The 27,308-nt window shown below is 39.2% G+C and overlaps 1 protein-coding gene across 2 annotated transcripts in view; it reads right to left on the bottom strand.

The window, feature by feature from the left end:
• Positions 1–4,222: 4,222 nt before the first annotated feature.
• The window catches only part of riok1 (RIO kinase 1 (yeast)), a 51,137-nt gene continuing 28,051 nt past the window's right edge, over positions 4,223–27,308 (bottom strand). For both annotated transcript variants that reach the window (XM_059972178.1, XM_059972172.1), the window contains exons 11-17: positions 19,639–19,742; positions 16,116–16,222; positions 11,090–11,155; positions 7,720–7,836; positions 6,124–6,177; positions 5,432–5,575; positions 4,223–4,663 (exon numbers count right to left, since the gene is read on the bottom strand). In XM_059972178.1, coding sequence (XP_059828161.1) covers positions 4,550–4,663; positions 5,432–5,575; positions 6,124–6,177; positions 7,720–7,836; positions 11,090–11,155; positions 16,116–16,222; positions 19,639–19,742 — 706 coding nt within the window. In that variant the 3' untranslated portion in view covers positions 4,223–4,549. The remainder of the gene's footprint in view (positions 4,664–5,431; positions 5,576–6,123; positions 6,178–7,719; positions 7,837–11,089; positions 11,156–16,115; positions 16,223–19,638; positions 19,743–27,308) is intronic.

Raw genomic sequence — 27,308 nt, 5'->3', positions numbered from 1 at the left:
GTTGGTTCTGCGCCACTTTGAGGGCCTCAGCACACAATCAAGACAGTGGATTAGATTGAATGTTAAGGACACTTTCTTTGAATGAGGGGTTAAAATGTGGTCCAATTTACCCTAAAGAGGGCATAAAAACTTGGTGCAATTATTAGAACAAAGAGATGGAGCCTCCCTGGATCCTTAACCAATATTTGGCCTACAACCAATATCTTTTGAAGAACTGTTTTTTGATCAGTTATCTCATTTATTTGTAAGAACTCATTGTGTGTAGATTGGCTGCTCAAGTTCCCTACATGGGCAATACACATCGCAAGACATGAGTTATCTAAAAAGCATTTGGAAAACACGCTGAAGGCATTAATGACATCAGTTCAACATTGTTTTATGTTAATATACAAAATATTCAAAGAACATTTATTACCAACGAATGTTTAAATTATAAAACCTTGATATCCGTTTGTTTAATGGACAGTTGCAAAGCAAGAAACCCAAAAGAATCATGTGAACAAAAGAAGCCAGCAACAACAGCATTCCAAACCAAATTGAGTCCTTAGATCCAAATCCCCGGAGCAGCTCCGAGTAGGTCCAAAGCCCCAGTATTCAGTTCAGCATATTATTGGGGAAAGTTGCTGCAAAGTTCGCAGACACAAAGCACAGCAGCCGGGGGCAGTCTCACAGCCGTAGTGCTGCAGAGAGAGCAGCCCAAAGACTATCTGGGCCAGTATTTAAATATATGAGAGCTTATCCAAAGAATTTAAATAACAGAATACTTTGATTTTGGGGAAAGAGCAAACATATTTGAACCAAATTGGAAAAAGTGATAGCTAAGTATAACGGTACCATGCTGGATTTTCATTGAGCAAATTAGGGGAACTTAAAGTCTGAATGTGAAATTAAACAGAAGAGAGGGAGGATCTTCAAGTTACTGAAGAGAATGAAATGGGTTAATCCATCAAAAACAGGGGTCCTTTTCTAAAAATTGTAAAGTGTAAAAGTTGTATCAAACCCATATAGAATTTTGGTTCAATCATTCTTGGAGTAAAGGCCTATTTACATCGCACCTTTCATAGACTTTGAATAACTCAAAGCTTTTATGGACAATGGAGTACTTTGGAAGTATAGTTGATACTGTAATCCACAAAATAATGTACAATTGAGAAATAGAAAGAATTAACATAGACCAGTACAGCAGAGCATAGGGTCTGGTCCTTCAGCTCACGTTTGTGCTGACCAGGATGCCAATTTAAACCACACATTTGCCTGCCCATGGTACTCCCTATCAATATTCAAAAATTATTTTGTATTCTGCATTTTGTACTCCTGTGAGGGTAAATGTGACATTTTAAAACCTCACCCCGATGCCCCAAAGACAGTACTTTTGGCATTCAGTGTATATGCTGCTTAAACATTGCTTTCATTGTCAAAGCAACACTCAATCCAGGCAAGTGGAGAGTATTTCATTAAAGTCCTGACTTGTGTCCTGTAGATGGTGAAAAACTTTCGGGCTGTCATGAGACTGCTGCAGTATTTATGTAGCCATATCAATTGATCACCAGTGAACCCCTCAGGTCATTGATGGTGAAGTACTGGGCGATGGTAATGAAGTGCCAAAGGTAGGTTGAAGTTAAATATGTTCTTCTGCATTCAGTGTGGTAGTGGGGCCTTGTCCTGAAATGAAAGGTTACAGTTTGACATATTTCAGCCTTATAGACTGGAGTCTTCCAGATCGTATGCGTGGAATAGTAATATAGAGCTTTTGGAGAATGTGCAAAGAAGATTTACTATTACATTGCTAAAATTGAAAAGTTATACAGTACTAATGAAATGATTTTGGCTCTTTTCTCTCAAAAAGAAGTCTGAGGGATGACCAGAAAGGATTTGATAGGGCAGACATACAGAATGTTTCTATGTACACTATAAGAGGCCAGAGGAGGACTTAAAACAAGATAGCTAGTAGTCTAACAGGTACCTTGGGTCATTTTGCAAAAGAAACTCATATAATTCTGTTTCTCTATTGTAATTGCTATGCGTGATGGATCAGCCTTACTTATAATGGCTTTAAACACCATCAAGGTTTGAACAACTATTTTTGAGATATGGTATGCAGATCAACTATATTCTGAAAAATGAATGCCTGGAACTAACTTTATGGTAATATTGTTCTACATGGTTGCCATAGCAACCACCACTACAAAAGCAACCAATAGCAGTTGCCTTCACAAAGAGTGAGTCATTAAACTAATTTAACAAGTTTAAAAGATTATCAGTAAAAACCAGTAAAAAAGCTTATACTATCTGAAGGCTAGATTACATCATTGTCCCTCATTTTTTTTTTATTTAGTACTTCAGCCAGAAATTTAAAGGATGAGTAAGAGTTGAAAATAATCTCATATTTAAACAACAGAATGATTATAGTTACTTTACACAAGTATGGCTTACTGTTGAAATAAAGCTTGAATGCATTTTCAGTGCATATAAAATGCAAGAGAACCTATTCAACCTGTAGAATCAGGTTTATTATTATTGACATACGAGGGGTGATTGATAGGTTTGTGGCCTAAGGTAGGACATAGTCAACATAGTCCCCTCCTACATTTACACACTTAGTCCAGCAGTCGTGGAGCATACGGATCCCTTCTTTGTATAAGTCGGCATCTTGGACTTCCAGGAAGTGGTTCACAGCAGGGGTGATTGATAAGTTCGTGGCCTAGAGTAGAAGCAGAAAGTTATACAGCTCTCATTACATGCACATGCAGTTCAACTCTGAGTGATTATGCAGAAAGTTTGAAGTTAATAACTCTTGTGGTATTTCTGTTTCAGATAATTGAAAATTGTAAGTAAGCACCATCTGAGAAAATGGACATCAGCCTTCATGCAGTCATCCACTACCTCGGTCTCAAGGGCTTATCACCTAAGGAGGTCCACGAGGACATGGTGGCAACATGAGGGGAGGGTGAAAAATAAATGTGCTGGGTTTTCTAAAATTGACTCCTTTTACCTTAGGCCATGAACTCATCAATCACCCCTCGTATGTTCTGAAATTTGACTTCCAGCAGCAGTACAGTGAAAGATACAAACTACTCCAAGTTATAGAGAGAAACGTAGTGCAAATGAGGAATAACAAGATCGCATTTATGGACTAATCAAATCTGATGGCTGACAAGCTGTTCCTAAAATGTTGAGTGTCTTTTTGGACTCCTCATCTCCTCCCCAATGGGAATATTGAGAAGAGGGTATGCTTCAGATTGTAACTGTCCTTAATGATGTTTGCCATGTTCTCGAGCACCAACTTTTGAAGATGTCCTTGATGGTGAGGAGGCTTGTGCCTGTGATGGAGCGAGCAGACTCCACAGCCCTCTGCAGCCTCTTTAGATCCTGTGCATCATCAGTCAGAATGCCTTCCATTGTATAAATTTGTAGGTCCAAATAAAGGCTGGAGTCCCTTCTTTGTGATTGCATCACTGTGTTTGGCCCAAGGTTTAGTCCATGATGTTGAAACCAAGGAATCTTAAGCTGCTCACCTTTCCCACTGCTAATCCTTCAATTAGGTCAGGTGTACATTCTCCTGGCTTATCCTCCCTGAAGTCTATCATCATTTTAGAATTCAAGTAAGAATCACTTGCATGCCTTTATGGAGCAGATGGATGGGCTGAATGGCCTAATTCTGCTCCCATGTGTTATGGTCTATACAAGATTCTTCAGAAACGTTGAAGATCTATACATAATTGAACACACACTCTGCAGTATGTTCGCTACTCTCACCAAGGTAGGTGATGCCAGTGGTTAGGAAAGACTTACTTTGGTAACATCATATTAGAATTAGATTATTCTAAAGTAAATGTAATATTGGCTAATAACTCTTAACTACTTTGTTGTAATATCATAACGTAAGACAATTACAATTCTGATCTAAGCTCTCTGAAACATGTTCAACTTGTGCTGTGGTTTAGAAAATTCTGTCAATTTGAATCTACCAAATCCTGACGAACTGATTAGACTAATAGCTGTAATGCTTCTACAATAATGCACCTAATCTGTTTCCTAAATTCAGTTTTGTTTTTCTTTAAGTTATTCTAAATTTGAATATGTTTCTAAAACATTAAAGTCACAGATTTCTTAATAATTTCTTACCGGTGGCTTCAGTAACATTTCCAAAATTTGAATTCCTTTAATCTACATGACAGGATGTGGTACATATTCACTAAAGTCTTGAATAATATTTAATAAATCTTTCATTCATGTTAAGATTATTTATTATTTTACACTGGGAAAATAATTTATGCAGCAGCGTTCATAATTAGTAAAGATAACTTTCGGATAACAACAGAACACCCATCTTTACTTATTTACATGAGGACTGAAGTGATAGAAAGAGACTAGGACTTGAAAGAAGAAATAGAAGTGATCTGAGAAATAATAGGCACTGGAACATGGAAGTTTCAGACCTCACTGGACAGATGAACCAAGTTAGAAAATGGAACTCTTCATCTTGTAAACTTGTGACGACCGCCAATCAACATACACCAGTTGATGTAAAACAAAGTCATTCAAACTTTTAAGCTCTCCCTTTCTTCATTTTAGCAACCTTTTCTTTTCTTTTTTTGACATGTTTAGGCACTTTGTTTTTCCGTTTTTCTCGCTGGGCTTCTTTAACTAATCTTTTCCTATCCTGTGGAAAAAAGAAACAGCATTGTTCAGAAACATGAAATGCATCAATGACTCAATATTAACTTCTCATTATCCTACAGTTTGTTAATTTTGCATCAACTCACATTTGCATTAACTCACTGGTGCAATTAATGTAACTTACAACTACACCAATGGAAGCAATAAATGCATGAATTTAATTCACTGCTAAATGATATAATGCTCATCACTGCTCCAAGTACATTTTTCTTTTAATCAGGTTAAATTTTTGAGCGGCATTGTTTAGTGGTGATCGATTATTCCAAAACCAAGAAGACTGGTCTCTGGTTACAGCTAAAGGGAAGTAATCAGATCCATCAGTCGGTATGATGCAACCTCATTTCAGCCAGCTGTCCCTGGTAACTGACCCATCACCTCCCCCTCCCAATCTAGTATAATACCACCAGTTTTGGACGAAAGCAATACTTTGGCAGAATCCACTTTACATTCCTATCAAAAATTACAATATACATCTCCTTGTATACAACTGTATTATATACCTCCTTCAGTACCTAGTCTCTCTCCATTCATCCTTGCACTAAGACCCTGTTTCTATATGTGCTTGAAGTCCACCTGCGCTTGTGTAGTATTAACAATAAATAACAGTTCAAGGTTTCCAATTACTACATTGCACCATTCTGTATGGGTACCATGACCATATCATAATACAGGCTGTCAGGAAAACCAAAAATCTAAGTTCCCACTCAGGTTGCTAAGAAGTTAGGGAATATTGTTGACTACGTAAGCTCACCTTTTTGTTAGTTTCATCTTCCTCGATATGCTTTTTTGAAGGAGTCTTTTCTTCTTCTTCAGGATTGAGCTCTGATTTAGAGTCATCATCATCAGAATTAGATTGTTCATCACTTTCTTCTGAACTCTCGAGAAGAGCAGGTACCTGAAACAACAAATTAAAATGAAATCCAAGGTTTGGATTAAGACAATCTACCATCCAAAGTTAACGCAATAATTTACAAAGTGTAAATCACTAATCACCAACAAATTCAATAGAATGTGTTGAAGTATTACTCAAATACCGAAACAAAATGGGAAACATGACATCTTAAGTCCATCACTCTTTGTTTGCTCTCAGTTCACCCATTCAGTACATTTCTTAGATATCATATCTCTGGCTGAACCCTGTTAAATGTAGTCTTCCAAGAAAGTAGACAAAAACCCCTTCTCAAGGCATTCGTTTCATCTCCCTTTTTCCTCAAACTGCATATTTTTTTAAAAAAGAAACATACCATTAAAACCCTGCAGCAAAATGAAGTTTGCCCACATCAATTCTGACATTTAAATCTTGAAAATGTACTTGGTAAGAACACACAAAATGGCCGCTTTTCTCAAACTTCCTTTGCAATTTAGACAAGATTCTGGGTACCCCATAGACCAGGAATTAAAGAATCCTTACATCCAAACTCATTTGCCAGAAACAAATCTTACCTGTTGTACACCTGTCAAGTCCTTCTTCATTCCTGTTACAGTCTGGTACAGAATCTAAGCAAAATCATAAATCATAGTGTCCTAAAGTAAATTGTTTTAAAACAAATGTAAAACACATGCTGTTTGAAGGCATATTTACAAAAACTGGAATTAATCACACTGAACATACTTCTACCTGTGGTATTTTCTAAAAATATTAAGAATCTCAATAGATCCACAACATCTGAAAGAGATTAATTGATTTTATAATATGCACAATTGGTTCTTTTGTTTTTCTTCAGTAGTCCCCCGGGTCAAGGATAATCTGTTTCCAGCTCATTTTTGTCGGCTCTAAGGTGCTGTTCATCTGTCATCTGGTTGAGATATGTGGGGTGTGCAATTAGTTGGGTTGTGTACTCCTTTAACTTATTGCAAGTAACCTCTCAATCTGACATGAGAGGCCCCATCAGGCTTGAGATCGCACCTCCCCCTCCCCCCATGGGACTGGAAGTTGGAAAGCCACGTCTCGGCAGTTGAAGGCTCCACTGAAGGACTGAGTTTGAGCTGCCATGTCCGGGTGGGCCATCTGTTAGTTTTTTGTGCGAGGGAGGATTAGGGTGGTGGTGGGGGGGGGGGGAGGGGATGAATCTCAGAGTTGTATTCTGTGTAATACTCTAATAATAAAATGAACCTTTGAACCTGAGCTGCCATGGTGGAAACAACAGCTTCTCAGGGTCTTCCCAACTGCTGCTTCCCCGCTTTGAGTAGTAAAGGCAAGGAATTAGTATTGGTCTGGAGGGTGTACATTTTTATCCCCCCAGAGATGTTAAGAAATTAATTTCTTTGTGCTCATGTCAAACTCTTTCTGTGACAGTGCTTGTATTGAGAGTCCGGTGTAGCAGATGTAGCTTGCTCACCACAGCTGGTAAAGCATGATCAGAGTGTCAATGATGAGGATAACAGCCTGGGAGAAGGAAATGACATTACTCTTGCCCATTTTAACATGGATTTGTTGGCTATCGTGGATCACAATGGTGAAGTCTCCAGTGCTACGAGGTGTCTACTAAAGGCTATCTATCCATGTCTCTGAAATAAACAGAGGACAACATCAGTGCTGCTTAGTAGACAGCGAGCCAAGCACTGATATATATATTCAGCTCACAAAATATAGGAAATATATACACACACACTCACTCACTATTGGTTCAGTGAAATCCGCAAAAATCTTCAATGTAAAACAGCCAGGGGTTCCTCACAGAAACTTGTGCACTTCTGCCTTTACCTGCAGAGATGCATATACTAGACTGTTGGATATATGCAGTAATAGTTGTGAATTTGGATTGCTTTGTCATTCTTTCGTCAAAATTTAGGCCAGTGTATTGACATTCACAGTTAAGCAGTTTCAGTGCTTTAGCTGAACTATAAACTTTAACTTAAGAAATAGTTACTTTGGAGGAGAAATTATATATATTAAAAAAATTGGGTGGATTTCCACAAATACCCAAGGATGAAACCTAATGCCTTTCTGTGGATTCATTATTTTAATAAGCAGTAAATATCTTCATATAAAACATACTTCCTTTTTTTCTAAAGCTCATCACGAGCACAACCACTTACATTGTCATGCTGTTTATGTAAGATATTCTCCTCCTTGGACTTGGTCATAATGTCAACATCTCGTTCATAATGCTTCACTTCATTCAGCGTCCTGGGAATGTAGGCCTTTTTAAACACCTACACAGAAAGCAGTATATATGAAACCAACTTAATCATGTGTTTAAAGGTATAGAACCAACTAGGGTAAAGGATTATTAAATTTCTTGCCTTCAGTTAATACAGGTCAACCTTCTATAATCTGGCACCTCTGGGACCTGAGCAGTGCCGGATTAGTGAAAGTGTCGAATTACAGAGGGATCACATTAAACAATAGCTAACCGTCTCATCGTACCTTTAAAATATCATGTAAATCAGTACAAGTTAGATAATAATGAAACAGAAATATTAAATAAGTAGCAAGTGAAATTTTAATAAAGTAATATACTGTACAGGGACAGATAAAATAAAGGGTACAGGTAAATGTATAGGAATTAACTTATACAGAACAGTTGAGCACTTCTGCTTCTAAAGTGAGACGTTTAATATACCTTCAGGCAAAGTTACATGTCTGCAAGTGTGGGGTTGTCAGGATCATCAACATCTTCATCTTGAAAAATGAGTGAAGCATCAGGAACTGGTGCTGAAACTGGTCAACAGTTTCTTCAAAAACCGTTGATGATGGTGGAAGCACATCTGGGTGTACAGCAGAAGTCGGAGAAAGGAGGTCTTCTATACGCCACATTTCATACAACTGCCAGACGGTCGGGGATTCGGCACTGGGCTCTTCCCTCTTCACTTGCAATTACTGAGGGAATCCTTGTTAGTTTCTTTTCCTCCGCTTAGTAATATGCTTAAATTCAGCAGGTGGCCACATCTGATCTGAGGTAGTCGGTAGAAGAGAACGGAGCGCCAGCCAGGCGACGCCAGAGGGCAGTGTGAGACTGCCAGCAGGTGGACAAGAAGGCAGACCGACTCAATGCATGCCAGCTCCCCTACTGCTGGCGGGTGAGACGGGCAGGTGCCGGGCAGCCGCGCCTCACCCAAATGATATTAATAAATGCAGGAAAACAAGCAGGAATCGCCTGTCTGTGCTTACAAGAGCACGCCAACACATGAACAACAGATCTAGCACAACGAGAATAATGTGCAGCAGATTGGTATGGTGGCCCGGGGAATTTGAAATTGCAGTTGCACGGAAAATTTGAAATCAGTGCTGGATTATCAAAAGAATGGATTACAGGTAGTCGGATTAGTGAAGGTCAACCTGTACTTCTATCTTTCCCAATCTACTAAATTTTTTTTAATTGTTAGGAAGAACATTTAATGGACAATATAAATGAAAATACAAAACAGCAATATTTTTATCACTTTGTATGCAATATAAAATATGCAATAATTGTTTCTCACTGTTTAACTTTAAACAATACATGCACAGTAACAGTATGGATGCAAAACTGCACCCTCATTTCTGAGTCAGAAGTTTGCAGGATCAATGCCCAGCCAAGAACCTGAAGAACCATTGAACCACAGGAATGCTGTGAAATGAAATTTAAGTGAGATGTTGTATCGATGCACCAGTTAATTCAAATATTCCCTCACCCAATGAGGAATGGCAAGGAGTTTCCCTTGCATTTTGTTTAACATTCTTCCCAAGTAACCTCATCAGAAACAACTAGAAGTTTGATGGGGTCTCAGCCTGAAACATCAAGCGTTCATTCTCCTCCATAGAGGCCGAGTTCCTACACCACTGTGTTGTTCAAGACTTTCAGCACCTGCAGAATCTCTAGTGTTTAGAAGTTTGATGAGATTTTTGTATGAACTTCATGTGCAAGCTGGTCCAGAAACAAGTTCAGGGTATGTTCTAGCAAAGGTTACAAAATCAATGAAGAACAAATTATAGAAAAAATTCAAACAATGAAAATATGCTCTTTAAAATGACATGCTAGCAATACCTATAAGCAAGGCAAGGATGATAAATGGATGGAACCTGGCACACCAAATTATACATGTAGCAGAACTTTGGCTGTGATGAAATCCGTGAAGAATGATGAAAAGAGAATGAGTTGTGGCAGGAGAGCACTGCAGTGCTGCAAACTAGAGGCAGTAAATGCTTGCCTCTGGATTGGAAAAGATCTGCATGATTTTACATTGGTGGATACTCAGGGTATCTCCATCAGACAGCATTTGGCGATAGTAACTCAACTAGTGAATGGTCTGATTTAGCCGATGTGTGACCTGGGAGTAGGATTATGTTAACAGCACTATTGCAGTGTCTGACAAGGCCAGAAGACAAAGACTTTGGTCTTCCTAAAGATCATCTGGTGAAAACTGTGGAAAATGCTCATGCTAGACCAGCAATGTGATGGGGAGGTCACCAGGAAGTAGAAATGGGTAACTTTACAGTACATATGAAAGCTGATCCTATGACTACAGTATGGTCTCCATGGGACAGCATGTAGGAGGGATTGACCATGCAGTTGAATGTCATTATTTCATCAGAACCTCCTCAATTTAACGTTGGGCATAATGGACCAGAATCCAGCTGCTCTACAGCTCAGTAAATTGAACTAGCCCCTCACAATGGTGACACGAACTTGCGTAAACTACAAATGCCTTCCTTTTGATTGGTACTGGAGGAGTGGCCTATTGCTGTATGGCCCGCTGTGGCAGGCTGGCAATCCTCTCTCCCTCATGTGGTGTCTCTCTCTTTTGATAAATATTGGTGATATCATAGGATGATATCATGGTTCTGTGTTTATGGATTGGACTACATCATTTATGGACTGTGGACCTTTTCCAGACTCAAGTTTTTTTTTGATTTGTGGTTTTTTAATCACCTGTTCCTTGACCATTTTGCTGTGTGAGGAAAAGGAGTTTGGAGGTTGATGTTCTGTTAGCTTTTTTTGTTCAGGGAGGAGTTGTTTTTTTTTTGGGGGGGGGGGTGATGTTCCTGTTCCCTTTTATGCGGGTGGGAGTGGGGCTTATGGGGGTTGATGATTGGGATGCTGCTCTTTTTTGTTTGTTGGGAGGGAGTGGGTTTGATGTTTTCTCTGAATGACTTTCATGTTCTTTGTTTTGTGGCTAGCTGGAGAAAACAAATTTCATAGTCGTATATGGATACATGTCTTGATAATAAACAAACCTTTGAAATGCCATTATAGCTTCATAAAGCAGTTGAGCATAATGACGATAGTGATCAACACAAGTTAATCTACACCCCTATTTTAATGTAATTAGCCCACTCAGGCAGTAACACTGAACAGTGTACTAATACATAAAGTGCAGAGCAAGGTAGATAAATGTGTTCTAGGCAAAACTGCACCAGAAATACATTCAAAGATCTGTAGAAGGTGAAAATATAGACAATCGATATCCCACAGAAGATACACACCTCTTCGTCTACTTTATCCTGGTTAGATCTTTCCTCCTCTGTTCTATTTGCAGCTAATTCCATTGCCTAAAAACATAGGTGAAACATTTGGTAATGTTAGACACACAACAAACTAGGAATTTCTTTTATTGCTCATTCATTTATTAAATATTCCAAGAATAGAATTATAATTTTGTAGCACTTTGTTCAGTAAAACTATTCAAAACTGAGAAAAGTTTGCATCTAAAAAGCTCAATCAATCATATTTGGAAAAATACACAAATATTAACAAATAACTTAAAGACTTTGGAAAATAAACAGCCTGGTGAAATACATGGGGTTCCCAACCTGGGGTCCACAGACCTCTATGGTATTGGTCCATAGCATAAAAAAGGTTGGGAATTCCTGCCCTAGAGCATGTTGCATGAAATTTACTGTTGCGAAGAATGAGCATTTTTAATGGCAATACCAACAGCTTAAACTAAATCATACAATTTTAAAGAGGTTGAGGAAAATGGAGGCCAGAGGATTCATAAAATGATTAAGTCGACACTACCAATAAAATATATGCGCTTTGAGTAACAGAGTAGAAAACCAAATTTCCTATCCCAAAATTCTTTATAAATCATTCTTGCTTCATTTCTTGAATTGTACATTTTATAAGACCACTAAGAATTTTGAAGTGCCAATGAAATTTTACTAGAATGACAAGGAGTTTCAGATATTTACAAATAGTGAGCAAAGTTAACCCATAACAGGGCTGTTCAGAATGATTGGAAGTTTTGATAGAGTAGTTTGGGGAATCTATTCCAATTGACAGAACAGTCAATAAACAGAGGAGACATGGAAAATAATGAATTATTTTTGTCTTAATAGCTCAACCTTCAAAATACAATTAGACCAGAGATTGCTGGAAAGAGCAGGTCAGTTAGCACGTGCAGAAAGGGAAACAGAGTTAACATTTCAGATCAAAGATCTTTCATCAGAACTGGAAAAGTGAAGTAACAGCTCAGGAAGGGTATAGAATGGATAAAACAAAGGGTGCACTTCTGTTATAGAGAAGTAGAGCTGCCAAGGTGTTTCCAAAGTTTACAGAGCCAACTGGTTGATAGATTAAAGAGAACAGTTAGAGAAAGAGAAAATAAACAGAAGTTCATGTAATAGCTGCAAAGCTGTTTGGAGTCCCAAATCAAAAGGAAATGCCAAGCAGAAAGGCAGAGTGTGTAAAATGAGATAACTGATTTAATAGTACAGATGGATATCTTTTATAGCAGAACTGCTTAATTCTGATACAAAAGGAGAAAGTGACTTACCTATTAAATTTGAATCAATCTAAAGACTACAATGCCTAGATGGAAGAGGATGTGGTGTTTCTCAAGGGTAGATTGAGCCTTATCGACACAGGAGGCAGAGTAGGTTGGAAAATTAACATGACAGACAGCTGTTTTTTTCTGGTGGTCAGAATGCAGGTGCTTCACTGAGCACTAACTAAACTGCGTTTGAGGAACTAACTTGCCACAATAGCAACGATGCTATTTAAAAATCTAACTATAGTCATGATTTCACAATCTTTCCAGATCCTTTTATACACAATATCTACTGGAACATTCCCGTTTCCCTTTAGCTTATAGAATGAGGGCATTTTGGCTATCAAAACAAAGCATAACTTGACTTTATCATTTTACTAGATCTATCACTTTGGAAAAAGGTAGCAATGTCCAAAATCAGTTTCTCTTCATTTGCCACTTATACATTTTAGAGCAGTGCCAACGCTATATGTACAGTTGCAAGAAAAGATTTGTGAATCCGTTGTAATTACCTTGTTTTCTGCATTAATTACTCATAAAATGTGGTCCTATCTTCATCCAAATCACAAAAATAGACAGATACAATCTGCCTAAACTAATAACACACACAAATAATTGCACTTTTCATGTCTTCATTGAACACATTGTTTAATCATTCACAGTCCAGGCTGGAAAAAGAATGTGAATCCCTGTATTTAATAACTGGTAGAACCTCCTTTAACCTCCACCAAATGTTTCTTGTAGCTGTTGATCAAACTCGAACAATGGTGAGGAGGAATTTTAGACCATTCCTCCACACAAAACTGTTTCGGTTCATCAATATTTCTGGATTACCTTGCATGACCAGTCCTCTTCTGGTCAATCGAGTTAAAATCTGGACTCTGACATGGCCATTCCAAAAGATGAATTTTCTTCTTCTTAAGCCATTCTGTTGTTGATTTACTCTTGTGTTTCAGATCATTGTCTTGTTGCATCATCCAACTTCTATTAAGCTTCAGGTGATGGACCGCTATCCTGACATTCTCCTGTAAAGTGTCTTGATACAATTTTGAATTCACTGTTCCCTCAATGGTTGTAAGCTGTCCAGGCCCTGAGGCAGCAAAGCAGCCCCAAACCATGATGCTCCTTCCACCATGCTTCACAGTTGGGTTGAAGTTTTGGTGTTGGTGTGCAGTGCCCTTTTTCATCCAAACACTGTGGTCAGTCTGCATTTCTGTCAAGAAGTTCAACTCCCCACAGAACATTATCCCAGAAGCATTTGTTACGAATGTGCCACAACTCTGAGAGGCCGAAGGGTAGAAAGTCGCCCCCTCCTTTTTGAGAATTGCAAGATTGCTATTAATCCAGGAAATGAGAGAGAGACACGCAGAATCCTCAATGTTTGGAATGTGTCTTGGCCTCAGCGAAACAAAAACCCCTGATAACAGCTATTGTCTCTTGGAGACGGAATTGTGTATTGAGTACTGTACTATTCATTGAAACCCCTCAGGGGACGACCAGAGTGGGCTGGTTGAGGGATTGCATCATCCCAACCTGACTGACATCTGAGACCCCGTGAGTGAGGATAAAAGAGGGTCTGGGGAACAACCCCTTTAGACGCACCAGGAGAAACGCTAGAAATCCCGTGACAGCGTTTAATAGCGACAGCTCGTGTGCGTCCTTCCCTTGCCTGGGTTGGCGGCCTCACCACGGAAGAACGGCTTTAGCTAAAGGAGAGGCCACAAGTGAACGGCCACACCAACTCCCAACAGATCGAAATCATAAAAAGGAAAGCTGGCAAGTTTCTAAGAATCTCTCTCTCGACTCCAACCAAGGCTGCAGCCTGCATGAACTAAGTGACTTTTATATTTCCATCGGACAATACATTTATCCCCTAGACAACGATAGAGCTTATTTCTTATTGATTATTATTATACCCGCACTTTTAGATTTAGTATTGACAACGTATATTATCTGTATATTTGCATTGATATTATTTTTGTGTATTTTTACTAATAAATACTGTTAAAAATAGTACCATCAGACTTCAACGGACCTCTCTATCTTTGCTGGTAAGTGACCCAGTTACGGGGTTCGTAACACATTATAAAACATCTAAGTAGTCTTTTGCAAACTTGAGAAGTGCAGCAATATTTTTTTTTTGGAGAGCAGTGGTTTCCTTCATGATGTCCTTCTATGAACACCATTCTTGTTCAGTGTTTTTTTTATAGCGGGCACATGAACAGAAACTTTATCAGGTTCTAGAAATTTCTGCAGGTCTTTTGCCGTTACCCTTGGGTTCCTTTTCACCTCCTTCAGCAATGCACCTTGTGCTCTCAGTGTGATCTTTGCAGGGCGCCCACTCCTAGGGAGAGTAGTAACAGCACTGAATTTCTTCTATTTGTACACAATTTCCCTTACTGTGGAGTGATGAACAGTCAGGACCTTGGAAATGCTTTTGTATCCTTTTCCAGCTTTATGGATCTCTACAATTCTTCGAAGGTCGGTCCTTTGAAAGTTGTTTTAATTGAGGCATGGTGCACATAAACAGATCTTTTTTGAGAAGAACAAGCTCTGTCAGTAACCTGACTGTGGCAGGCCACCTCTACAATCCACACTTCCAATCTCATCTCATTGATTGGAACACCCGACTCAAAATACCTTTCGTGGAAGGCATTATCCCAGAGGTTCGCATACTTACTTGAGCCTAGACTATAATTGTTTAAATGGTGTATTCAGTATTGATAAGAAGTACAATTGTTTGTGTTATTAGTTTAGGCAGATTGTGTTTGTCTATTATTGTGACTTAGATGAAGATTAGACTACATTTTGAGCAATTAATGCATTAAACTAGGTAATTGCAAAGAGTTAACAAACTTTTTCTTGCAATGAAGATCTATCTTCAGCAGTATTAAACTCCAAATAAAAACCACCTGGAAGCTTGTTGGAAATTAAGATTTATATTTTAAATTAAGCCTTTAAAACACAAAAGAATGTAATACGAGTTATGTTCTAGTGTAATCTTCGGGTACAGTAAACTGGGGATTATTGCAAACAGATTCAAGTTCTTGAACCAACTGGTACAAACTGAATCATTACAGCACTTAAGTCACTGCATTAACATGGATTTTTTCTGTTATAATTGTAGAATCGTTTGAAAAATTGAGTATAATGTTTATGCTTTCTTTTGAATGCTGCCTTCTTTCTGTGCTACATGCCTATGATACCGCTGCAAATTTTACACTGTACTTGTGCAGACATGTACTTGCACATAACAACAAATTCAAATTTGACTTTGACATTAAGCCACAGTTTTAACAGTCATTCAGGTTTATATTTATACGTTTTTCTAAAGTTATAATGAAACAGCAAAGTACAATGATTCAAAAAGTAGTATTGTCTCAAGTATAAGGGCTTATTTGCAGTAGAGTCTAATACTGCTAGTTGCTACAGCTCCACCAGAAGTGTGCAACTGTAATTACACTATGACATACTTCATATGAGAAAATATCAAGCAAAAACAATATTTTAACAATTTTGTAGCATATGATGGAATCCTCCTGGTCAAGTAATGTCATTTACTTCTTATGGTGAATGAAACAATTGGCAATGCATATGGAGCAAACATATAAATTAACAGTAAAACATCAGAGAAAGGGGATATAAACTAAACTTGCTACTAGGACACTACTGATTAAAGCCAAATATCAGAAACTTGACATGCCTTCTGCTACTTGGAGAAAAATATAAGTTTGTTTTACCTTTTGAAGGTAGGCATCAAGGTTATCTTCTGCAATGGAAGGATCTGTGACAAATTCAAAAAGCTCCCGCACAGTCATAACGGCGACATTGTGTTTACGGAAAAAATCTACCACAAAGAATAAAGAATGAAGTTTATCATATTTTAAAAATATATAAATACAGCTTGAGATTATGTATGTCTCCTAAAACTCTAGCAGATTTCAATAGATGCACCATGGAGAGAATTCTCACTGGTTGCTTCACTGTCTAGTAGGGAAATGCCAATCCACGGCATCATTAAAAGTGCAGAGGGTTATAAACTCAGCCAGCGTCCCCAACATCAAGGGCATCTTCAAAAGGTGATACTTTATGAAGGCAGCAGCCATCATTAAAGACCCTCACCATCCACGACATGCCCTCTCCTAAAAGGAGGTGGTACAGCTGACGATGCACACTCAATGTTTTAGGAACAGCTTCTTTCCCTCCACCATCAGATTTCCAAATGGTCCATGATCCCTGAACACTACCTCACTAGTATGCTCTCTTTGTTGCATTATTTATTTTTAAAACTTTTTTGTTGTAACCTACAGTAAACTTTACATATTGCACTGTATTGCTGCTACAAAACAATGAATTTTATGACATATGTCAATGATAAACCTGATTCTGATTCAGATTCTGAAAGAATTTCCTGATGATCTGAATAATAATAATGGGAATCCTGCAAATGTTTTAAAAACTTTGTTAACTGTTTAATCAAGAATATAAATCCTCAATAATCTATAAACTTAGATGATTTGTATAAAATTGCATGTGTTCATTCCTACAAATTTGATAAGCAATGCCCACTGTGTATCAAGTGAAGAAACTCATCCATAATACTAATAATACATCAAACTATTTGACTAAAAAAACACCAAGGAGTCAAAATTAAGCTAGGTATTCACTGAATACATATAGAATGTTACATTTTTTAATTATTCAAAATTTAAACTAAAATAATGTATGCACAATTACATTCTAGAAAAAAAACAATAAAAAAATAGCTATAATGAAACAGGATCTATTGCTTTCCTGGCAGATATGTCGAATATACTCTTCTCGCGCTTCCAGTCGGGTACAGGTATCGATTATAACAGACGTTTCAAGGACAAACTCTCCCATCTTCTTCAGTGATGATACCCAGGTATGTCTAGACTGGTGGTATTTATACCCTCATAGTCCATCCTCCTCACTGGTTACTCCTCATAAAATCAGGTTTCCACTCTCCCACTTTGTTTACAATCAAATCCAGTTCTTACTTAGAGAGAGAACTTTGTCTTTGTTAAAATTCTTTTCCTCTAGTTTTACTTCAAAGACATCCTTTACCAGGAGGCTCCAAAGCCATTAGTGTGGACAGTAGTTTCGTGCCATCAAAGTCAATCCTTTAGTCATTGCAAGTGCAGTGTTCTGCTACTGCCGATTTCTTTGGATACACCTCCTGTGCCCCTTGATGTGGGTTTCCACTGTGCATCCTGTCTGGCCGATATATACTGTTTTGCATTCACAGGGAGCTCCACTTGTCTGAAGAAATCTGGACTGCCAGTAAACACATGTAAGACACTTTCACCTCAGGCATCAATTCCACCAAGACCTTAGGAGCTCTCTAAGATACACTAGGAGGGTTCTCCCCTAAGGCTATTGTAACTTACTACCTCACTAAGCATTTAACGACCGTGCTGTCTCCCTTTGTTAGGGGCTGTGGGCATCACATCACAATTATGACCCACTTCATTAAAACAACAACTAACATTCAGCTGAATCCAGAGGACGTAATGGTTAGTTTCAACATGGTGTCCCTGTTGAGGTTTAACAAGGGTACCATTGACCTTTCTGAACACCCCTTACATTGACATACTTTCTCCATAAAGAAAACTACCTCAGATACGTTGATGACACCTTCATAGTGTGGCCTCTTGGACTCCCAACTCGCCAACAGTTTTACTACCATCTAAATAGTATACATCTAAACATTCAATTTACAATGGAGACGGAGAAGAATGGTTGCCTCCTGGTGTTGGACATTCGAATGCGAAGCAAACCAGATGGTAGCCTCAGACAGGGCTTTTATCAGAAACCGACTCACATGGACTTTTACCTCACAATAACAGCCACCATCACGCCTCCCAATGTAGAGCAGTTCTTTCTACTTTGACTAACCAGACGAGAACTACTTCAGACCTAAGGAGTCTCCTTGAGGAAATAAGACGATAACAAACAACCATCTTACAGAATGGCTACAAGGTGAAGGAAATCAATCAGCCCCTTAAAAGGCTGACAGAAAAACCTGAAAACCTAACAAGGAGGAACCTGTCACTACCACTGGTCTTCCCTATATTTCCATGGTTTCTGGAAGGATACCCAGGATCTGGAAGAAATACCGGATTAATACCATCCACAAATTGTAAGGAAGCTCAGGTCATTGCTTATGTGGGTCAAAGACGACCTGGGACTCAGGTCATCTGCTGTTTACAGGATTCCCTGTGAATGCAGAGCACTGCATATCACCCTGACGGGATGCATGGTGGAAACCCGCATCAAGGAGCACAGCAGGTGCTGCCGTTTGGGTTACTCGGAGAAATCGGCGGTACAGAACATAGCACTGCATTTGTAATGGCCACAGCATTGATTCTGATGGCACAAAACTACTATGCCACACCACTGCCTTTTGGGATCACCTAGTAAAGGAAGCATTTGAAGTAAAACCAGAGGAAAAGAATTTTAACAAAGATGAAGGTCTCGCTCTAAGAAAGAACTGAAATTTGATTGTAAACAAGGTGGGAGAGCAAGAAACCTAATTGAATAAGGGCTAACCAATCAGGAGGGACAGACTATGGAGGTATAAATATCACCAGTCTAGACATCCCTGAAGAAGATGGCAGAGTCTGTCATTGAAATGTCAGTTATAATTGATACCTATACCCGGCTGGAAGCCGGAGAAGAGTTTATTCGTAATAATGAAACAATTAGACAAGCCATGCATTCTAAAATGACATCCCAAATATGAGTGAATAAAAAAATCTACTTTAATGGAAGAGTATTAGCTTAAAGTAACAATTATTTTGACCAAATCTCATTCCAAAATCTCAAAATAATCTTGTGATAAGATTTCCCATAAACCATTGATAACTATGAAATTAGGAATTATAATACATAATATTTTCAATGTTATGGAAACTATTAGATGGCAGATCAACAGTTTAGGTCTCCAGCATTGTATCAGGTATCAACTTAGTTCATATTTTCAGCATATGAGGGCACTCTCGCCTTACTGTGAAAACTCTAGGACAGGAGTTCCCAACCTGGGATCCATGGAATGGTAGGGGTCCATCGCATTAAAAAGGTTGGAAACCCCCTGCTCAAACAGATTTACTTAACATCTCTATGAATATTCAGTGCTTAACATTAAATATTATAGATTTATTACATAACAATTGATCACAGTCTCCAACAAATCAAAGGAAAAATCTAAGCATAACAAGATTAGTTGTGGTTTTGACCTACCATTAACATTGAGACAGTCTTTTCGGAGAAACTCCAAAGCACACGGATGATCATGTTCTACTGATTGGGATACATCAATTATATAAATACCCCCATTATGGTACCTACATAATGACATTAAGGAAAAAAATGAACAACACACACACCCAATCAGTGACCACTTCAATAGTATACTTGCTTGTTAATGCAGATATCTAATCAGACAATCATGTGGTAGCAATTCAATACATAAAAGCATGCACAGTCAAATGGTTCAAGTTGTTGTTCAGACCAAACCTCGAACGGGAAAGACATGTGATCTAAGTGACTATGACCGTGGAATGATTGTTGGTGCCAGATGGGGAAGTTTCAACATTGCAGGAACTGCTGATCCCCTGGGATTCTAAAGTTTACAGAGAATGGTGAGAAAGCAAAAAAAAAATCCAGCAAGTGGCAACTCTGTGGGTGAAAATTCTTTGTTAATAAAGAAGGTCAAAGGAGACTGGTCAGACTGACCACAAGGTGGCAGTAAACCAAACAACCACACATTACAATAATGGTGTGGAGAAAAGTGTCTCTGAAAGCACAACACACCATGAACCTTAAAGAGGATGGGCTACAGCAGCAAAAGACCACACTGGGTTCCACTCACGTGGCTACTTTATTAAGTACAATCCTCTACCTAAAAATAGTAAGGGGGGAGGGAGTGTGTGTGTGAGTGTGCATGCGTGTGTAATATATATTTATCTCTATTTCTTCTTTAAATTTGCGTATCTGTATATAAAATTACATCTCCCAATTGCTTGATTAATAATGTACGATATATTAATCATTCCTGTCAGATTTGCATGCAGATCCAGTTTCCTTATTGTAAAAGTGTACTAAAGTACACATGAAAATTAACACAAAATCAAAAATCATATCAGAAATGAGCTACTGTAATTTCACAAAAAACAGGCTGAATTACTTAAAGGCTCAGGAGTATCTGATGGAGATCTTTAAAATTGCAGTTGAAAACCAGGGGCCATAATTAAGATAGAAATAAATCCTATTTTCAGAAGGTTTTATCAGCCAGAGAAAGGTGAGAACATTGCAGAGTGAAACAAACAGCAACGATGCATGAAAAGGAAGCTAAACTTAAAAAAAAAGTTACATAAACAGACCGATAAAGGAACAATGCTATAAGCTGAGAAGACAATGTTAAACAGACAGTAAGAATAGAATTGGGCAGAGACAACTTGGATTAACGAAAAACATTTGACAAATCTGTTGGAAAAATTTTCAGCTTGTAACTAGCAGAATAGATAAAAATGAATCAGTTAATACGATGAGTCTGAAATTTCAAAAGGCAAGACAGTGCTGGACAGAAAATTATTAAACAAACAAACAAGGGCAAAATGTTGGCATGGAGAAAACAGTGGGAATAAATGGCTCAGTTTTGGGTGGACAGGCTGTGACAACTGGGATGCAGAAGCAGTTTACAATCTCATCAATGATTTTGATAATACATCCATGTTTCCTGATAATGCAATGCTGAGCACAAGGGACAATATTTGTCCACTGGTATATCAGCATGGTCATCAATGCACGGAGCTGAAAAAGATGGGGGAACATCTTAAATGGAATTTTTGCATCTGTATTTATTTGGAAATGAACAGTCTATAGAACTGAGCCAAACAGTAATGAAATCATGGATTGCATATGGATTACAAAAGAAGAGCATTTGCTATCTTGAAGCAAATTAGGGTGGACACGTCCTCAGGGAGTGGCAAGGTATCCCCTCAGACCTTGTAGGAGGCTAGTTCAGAAATTTCAGTGGCCCTAGCAGAGGTATTTAAAATGTCCATTTCCTCAGACAAGGTGCCAGAGAACTAAAGGATAGCTAATTCTATTCTGTTGTTCAAAAACGGCTCTAAGAATAAACCGGCAAAGGCTAGTGAGCCTGACATAAATTAATGGAAAATATTCTAAAGTACGGGATACATAAGTATTTGGATAAACAGGGCCTGGCTAAGAATAGCTTGCGTGTGAAGTTGTATCTAACCAATATTAGAGGTCTCAGGGAGATTAGCAAGGCTGTTGATAAAGTCCCACAGAGCAGGCAGATCAGCAAGGTTCAGTTGCTTGACATTCAACATGAGGTAGTAAACTGGATTCAACATTGCTTTGTGGGAGATGCCAGAGTGGCAGTATATGGTTGCCTCTCTGCCTGGAGGCATGGAAGAACTAGTGGTGTGCCGAGGAACTGGTGCTGAGTCCATTGCTGTTTGTCACCTATGTCTTCTTCTTAGATGATAACATGATAAACTATATTAGCAAATTTGCGGATAACATCAAGACTGGGGACAACAGAATCAGAATCAGGTTTATTATCACTGGCATGTGACATGAAATGTGTTAACTTAGCAGCAGTAGTTCAATGCAATACATAATCTAGCAGGGAAAGAAAAAATAATAAATTAAATAAAACATAATAATAAACAAGTAAATCAATTACATATATTGAATAGATTAAAAATGTGCAAAAACAGAAATAATGTATATTAAAAAAAAGTGAGGTAATGTCCAAAGCTTCAAAGTCCATTCAAGAATTGGATGGCAGAAGGGAAGAAGCTGTTCCTGAATCGCTCAGTGTGTGCCTTCAGGCTTCTGTATCTCCTACCTGATGGTAACAGTGAGAAAAAGGGCATGCCCTGGGTGCTGGAGGTCTTTACTAATGGGCAACAAAGGCCATCAAAGCTTGCAGCGGGATCTGGACTACCTACAAAATGGGAGATGTAATTTATGCCGACAAGTATGAGGTGTTGCACTTTGGGAGGACAAGTCAGGGCGGAACCTACATAGTGAACAGTGGGGCACTGAAGACAGTGGTAGAACAGAAGGATCCGGAAATGCAGATCTACAATTCCTGGAAAATGCCATCACAGGTAGACAGGGTCAAAGAGAAAGCTTCTGGCACATTGGCTTTCATAAATTAAAGTACCAAGTATAGAAGTTGAGATGCTGTTAAACGTATACAAGACATTGGTGAAGCTAAATATGGTGCAATTCTGGTCACCAACGTATCATCAAGATTGAAAAAATATAGAGAAAATTTACATGGATGTTGCAGGACTTCAGGACCAGAGTTACAGGGAAAGGTTGAATAGGTTAGGACTTTATTCCCTGGAGTGTTGAGAATGAGGGGAGATTTGGTAGAGGTATACAAAATTATGAGGAATAAATGAAAACACACTTTTCCACTAAGGTTGGATGAGTTAGGGATAAAAGATGAAATATTTACAGAGAATTTGAGGAAGAACTTCTTCACTCAAAGGGTGGTGAGAGTGTGAAATGAGCTGCCAGCAGAACTGTTAGGTTTGGGTTCTACTGCAACATTTAAGAGATGTTTGGATAAGGACATGGATGGTGGTGGAATGAAGGGCTGTGATCCAGTTGTAGGCCAACAGGACTTGCCAGAATAAGCCTAGCAAGGACTACATGTGCCAAAAGGCCTACTTCTGTGTTGTCATGCTCTATGATTCAATGACACTAATTGTAAACTGTAAGGACGCTATGTGGAAGCTTCAGTGGATAGAAACAGGTTAAGATGATGGGTGAAGGCACGGAACATGAGATACAATTGGAAAAATGTGATATCTCTGCCTTGCTAGAGACAAAGTTTTGTTTTTAAAGTTCAAAGTACATTTATTATCAAAGTATCTATAAATTAGACAGCCTTGAGATTTGTCTGCTTACAGGCAGCAACAAAGCAAGAAACCACAAATAATTCATTAAAAAAAATCAACAAACACTTGATGCGCAGAGAGAAAAAAAAACTATCATGTAAACAATAAAAGCAAGCAGCAGCATTCAGAACGGAAGTGAGTCCCTAGACACGAAGCCTGGAGCAGCTACAGCAGGCCACATCCTCGGTTCATCACGCAATGGAACAAACCATTGCGAAGTTCCCAGCCCGGAGCAGTCTCACAGTCTCAGCAAAAGTCAAGGAGCAGTGAGCAGAAAATGTTGAGAGACTGAAAAGTATTGATGTTCAAAGAGAGCTACGTACCCTTTGTAGCTAAATCACTAATGTATGTAGGTTCAATAAGCAATTAGAAAAGCTGTCTTTATTACAACACATCTGGCAACAATAACATAAATCCAAGGTGATGTCTGGTATGCTGAGTACAGGCCCAACCTCCCTTCCCAAGGAAGAATATACTTGAGGGTTCACCAGATTGGTTCGATGGATGGTGTGTTTGCAATGAGGCAATGCTTCCTTCAAATGCATGGTTGATAAAGGGTGTGACAGGTTAGATGAGTCAAGTTTCTTCTTGCTAGTGTACCTGGAACTAAGGTCACAATCTCACAATACAGGTCTGCCATGCAAGGCAGACAAGGCACATTTCTTCACCCAGAGGGGAGGAATTCTCCACCTGCAATTGAGTGTTTTAAATATTCAGGGAATCAGGGAGAGAAAGCAATTGTAAAAGTGGTGTTGAGATAAATGATCGGTCCCAATTGCAATGATGGAGAAAATTCAATGAGTCAAATGGCTGATTTCTGTTTCTATTTCTTAATGGTGTCTCTTGTAGAACAACACAGAGCCATTGAGCTAAACAGCATGTTAGTGTAATGTCAAATGTATGTGATTATGTTTCATCCCAGTCCAGTTCATACACTGTTACACACAGAACTACAGAATATGGAAAACACAAGGTAGGAATTAAATTTACAAAGTTGACAGTTCCCTTGGATATATCCATGCCCACCATTCCTGTTTCATATGATCGGCTATTTCCAGGCTCTCTATTTCTTGTCTTTACACAACTTAATACTAATGACCCTGTGCAATCACCAGAGTCACATCTATCTGTCCTCCTCCAAGATCTTTTTTTTTAAATCCCAATTAAACATTTTTGTCAAACATCCTAATATTGCAGCATCTCTTTACTTGCCTATGTCAACCTTTTGAGTTGTGGCTGGCTATGCTTTCCTACAAAGACATGGCATAAGCACAAAGATGCTTTCAGTTACTGTTCAGAAATATTTAAAAATATACAATGTTTAAATTTATAGTCAATATGTAATATTTACATTACAAGCTGATGTTGGTCGTTTCAAAATAAGTGAACCACATGACAGAAATTTGCACTTTAAGTGTGATGAGCTGAGACTGAGACCATGGGCCAGCTCTGGCTTCTCTGGGCTTTGTGCCTACGGAGTTAACTCTGTTCTGAATGCTGTTGCTTGCTTTTACTGCTTGCTCAATGTGTGTTTTTTGTTCTCTCTCTGCACATTCGGTGTTTGTTGGTCTTTTTTTAATGGGTTCTTTGGGGTCCCCACCTGTCCTTTATTCTTCCTCTCGCTATCCTCTCTCACATTCTGGATCCCCGCCTCCTGCAAATTTAGTTCAACCCCGCCCAAGAAGCACTAGCAAACTTCCCTGCAAAAATGTTAGTACCGCTCCAGTTCAGGTGTAAACCATCCCTTCGGAACAGATCCCACCTTCCCTGGAACGAAGCCCAATTATCTACAAACCTGAAGCCCTCCCTTCTGCACCATCCTCTCAGCCACATATTACTCTTTATAATCTTTCTGTTCCTTGCCTCACTCGCACGTGGCACAGGTAGCAATCCTGAGATTGTTACCCTGGAGGTCCTGCTCTTCAGCTTAGCACCTAACTCCCTGAATTCCCTACGCAGGACCCTCTCATTCATCCTACCCACGTCATTGGTCCCTACGTGGACCACAACATCTGGATTCTTGCCCTCCCTCTCGAGAATAACCTGCACCCGATCTGAGATGTCTCGGACCCCGGCACCAGGGAAGGAACATACCATCCGAGACTCCCGATCTTCCCCACAAAATCTCCTATCCGCCCCCCTGACTATAGAATCCCCTATCAATACCGCTCTCTTCTCTTCCCTCCTCCCCTTCCTAGTCGAGGGTCCAACCTCAGAGAAGCCCAGAGAAGGAAGGATTCAAAGGGGGGAAAGGGGCCACAGTGGTTGACAAAGGAAGTCAGAGATTGCATAGCATTAAAAAAAAAGTACGACAGAGCTAAGGTGAGTGGAAGGACGGATGATTGGGAAGTTTTTAAGGAACAACAGAACAACTAAAAAGACAATATGGGGAGAAAAAAATGAGGTACGAACGCAAGCTAGCCAGGAATATAAAGGAAGATAGCAAAAGCTTTTTTAGGTATGTGAAAAGAAGATAGTTAGGAACAATGTTGGGCCCTTGAAGAATGAATTGGGTGAAATTGTTATGGGAAACAGAGAAATGGCAGAAGAATTTAATGAGTACTTTAAATCTGTCTTCACTAGGGAAGACACAAGCAATCTCCCAGATGTATGAATGGGCCAAGGACATAGGGTAACAGAGGAAATGAAACAGATTGACATTAGGAAGGAAACGGTGATGAGAAGACTGATGGGACTGAAGGCTGACAAATCCCCAGGTCCGGATGGTCTTCATCCTAGGGTACTAAAGGAGGTGGCCCTGGAAATTGCGGATGCATTGGTAATCATTTTCCAATGTTCCTTAGATTCAGGATCAGTTCCTGAGGACTGGAGAATGGCTAATGTTATCCCACTTTTTAAGAAAGGAGGGAGGGAGAAAACAGAGAACTATCGACCTGTCAGCCTGACATCGGTGGTGGGGAAGATGCTAGAGTCCATTATTAAGGATGAAATAGTGGCATATCTAGATAGCAGTGATAGGATTGGGCCGAGCCAGCATGGTTTTACCAAGGGTAAATCATGCTTGACTAATCTGTTGGAGTTTTTTCGAGGATGTAACCAGGAAGTTAGACGGGGGAGATCCAGTGGATGTAGTGTACCTCGATTTTCAGAAGGCATTTGATAAGGTCCCACATAGGAGATTGGTGGGTAAAATCAAAGCTCAGGGCATCAGGGGGAAGACATTGACATGGATAGAAAACTGGTTGGCAGATAGAAAGCAAAGGGTAGCGGTGAATGGGTGTTTCTTGGAATGGCAGGTGGTGACTAGTGAGGTGCCACAGGGCTCGGTATTGGGACCACAGCTGCTTACAATTTACGTCAACGATTTGGACGAAGGCATTGAAAATAACATCAGCAAATTTGCTGATGATACTAAGCTGGGTGGCAGGGTGACATGTGATGAGGGTGTTAGGAGAATTCAGGGTGACTTGAATAGGCTGGGTAAGTGGGCAGATACTTGGCAGATGGCGTTTAATGTGAATAAGTGTGAGGTTATCCACTTCGGGAGTAAGAACAAGAAGGCAGATTATTATCTGAACGGTGTAGAGTTAGGTAAGGGAGAAATACAAAGAGATCTAGGAGTCCTTGTTCATCAGTCACAGAAGGTGAATGAGCAAGTGCAGCAGGCAGTGAAGAAGGCTAATGGAATGTTGGCCTTTATTACAAAGGGAATTGAGTACAAGAGCAAGGAAATCCTCTTGCATTTGTACAGAGCCCTGGTGAGACCACACCTGAAGTATTGTGTACAGTTTTGGTCTCCAGGGTTAAGGAAGGACATCCTGGCTATAGAGGAAGTGCAGCGTAGATTCACGAGGTTAATTCCTGGGATGTCTGGACTGTCTTACGCAGAGAGGTTAGAGAGACTGGGCTTGTACACGCTGGAATTAAGGAGATTGAGAGGGGATCTGATTGAAACATATAAGATAGAGGCAAGATTGGACAAGATAGAGGCAGGAAATATGT

Source organism: Hypanus sabinus, chromosome 1 (assembly GCF_030144855.1).
Source record: "Hypanus sabinus isolate sHypSab1 chromosome 1, sHypSab1.hap1, whole genome shotgun sequence".
NCBI lineage: Eukaryota > Metazoa > Chordata > Chondrichthyes > Myliobatiformes > Dasyatidae > Hypanus > Hypanus sabinus.
This window is presented reverse-complemented; position numbering and strand designations above follow the sequence as displayed.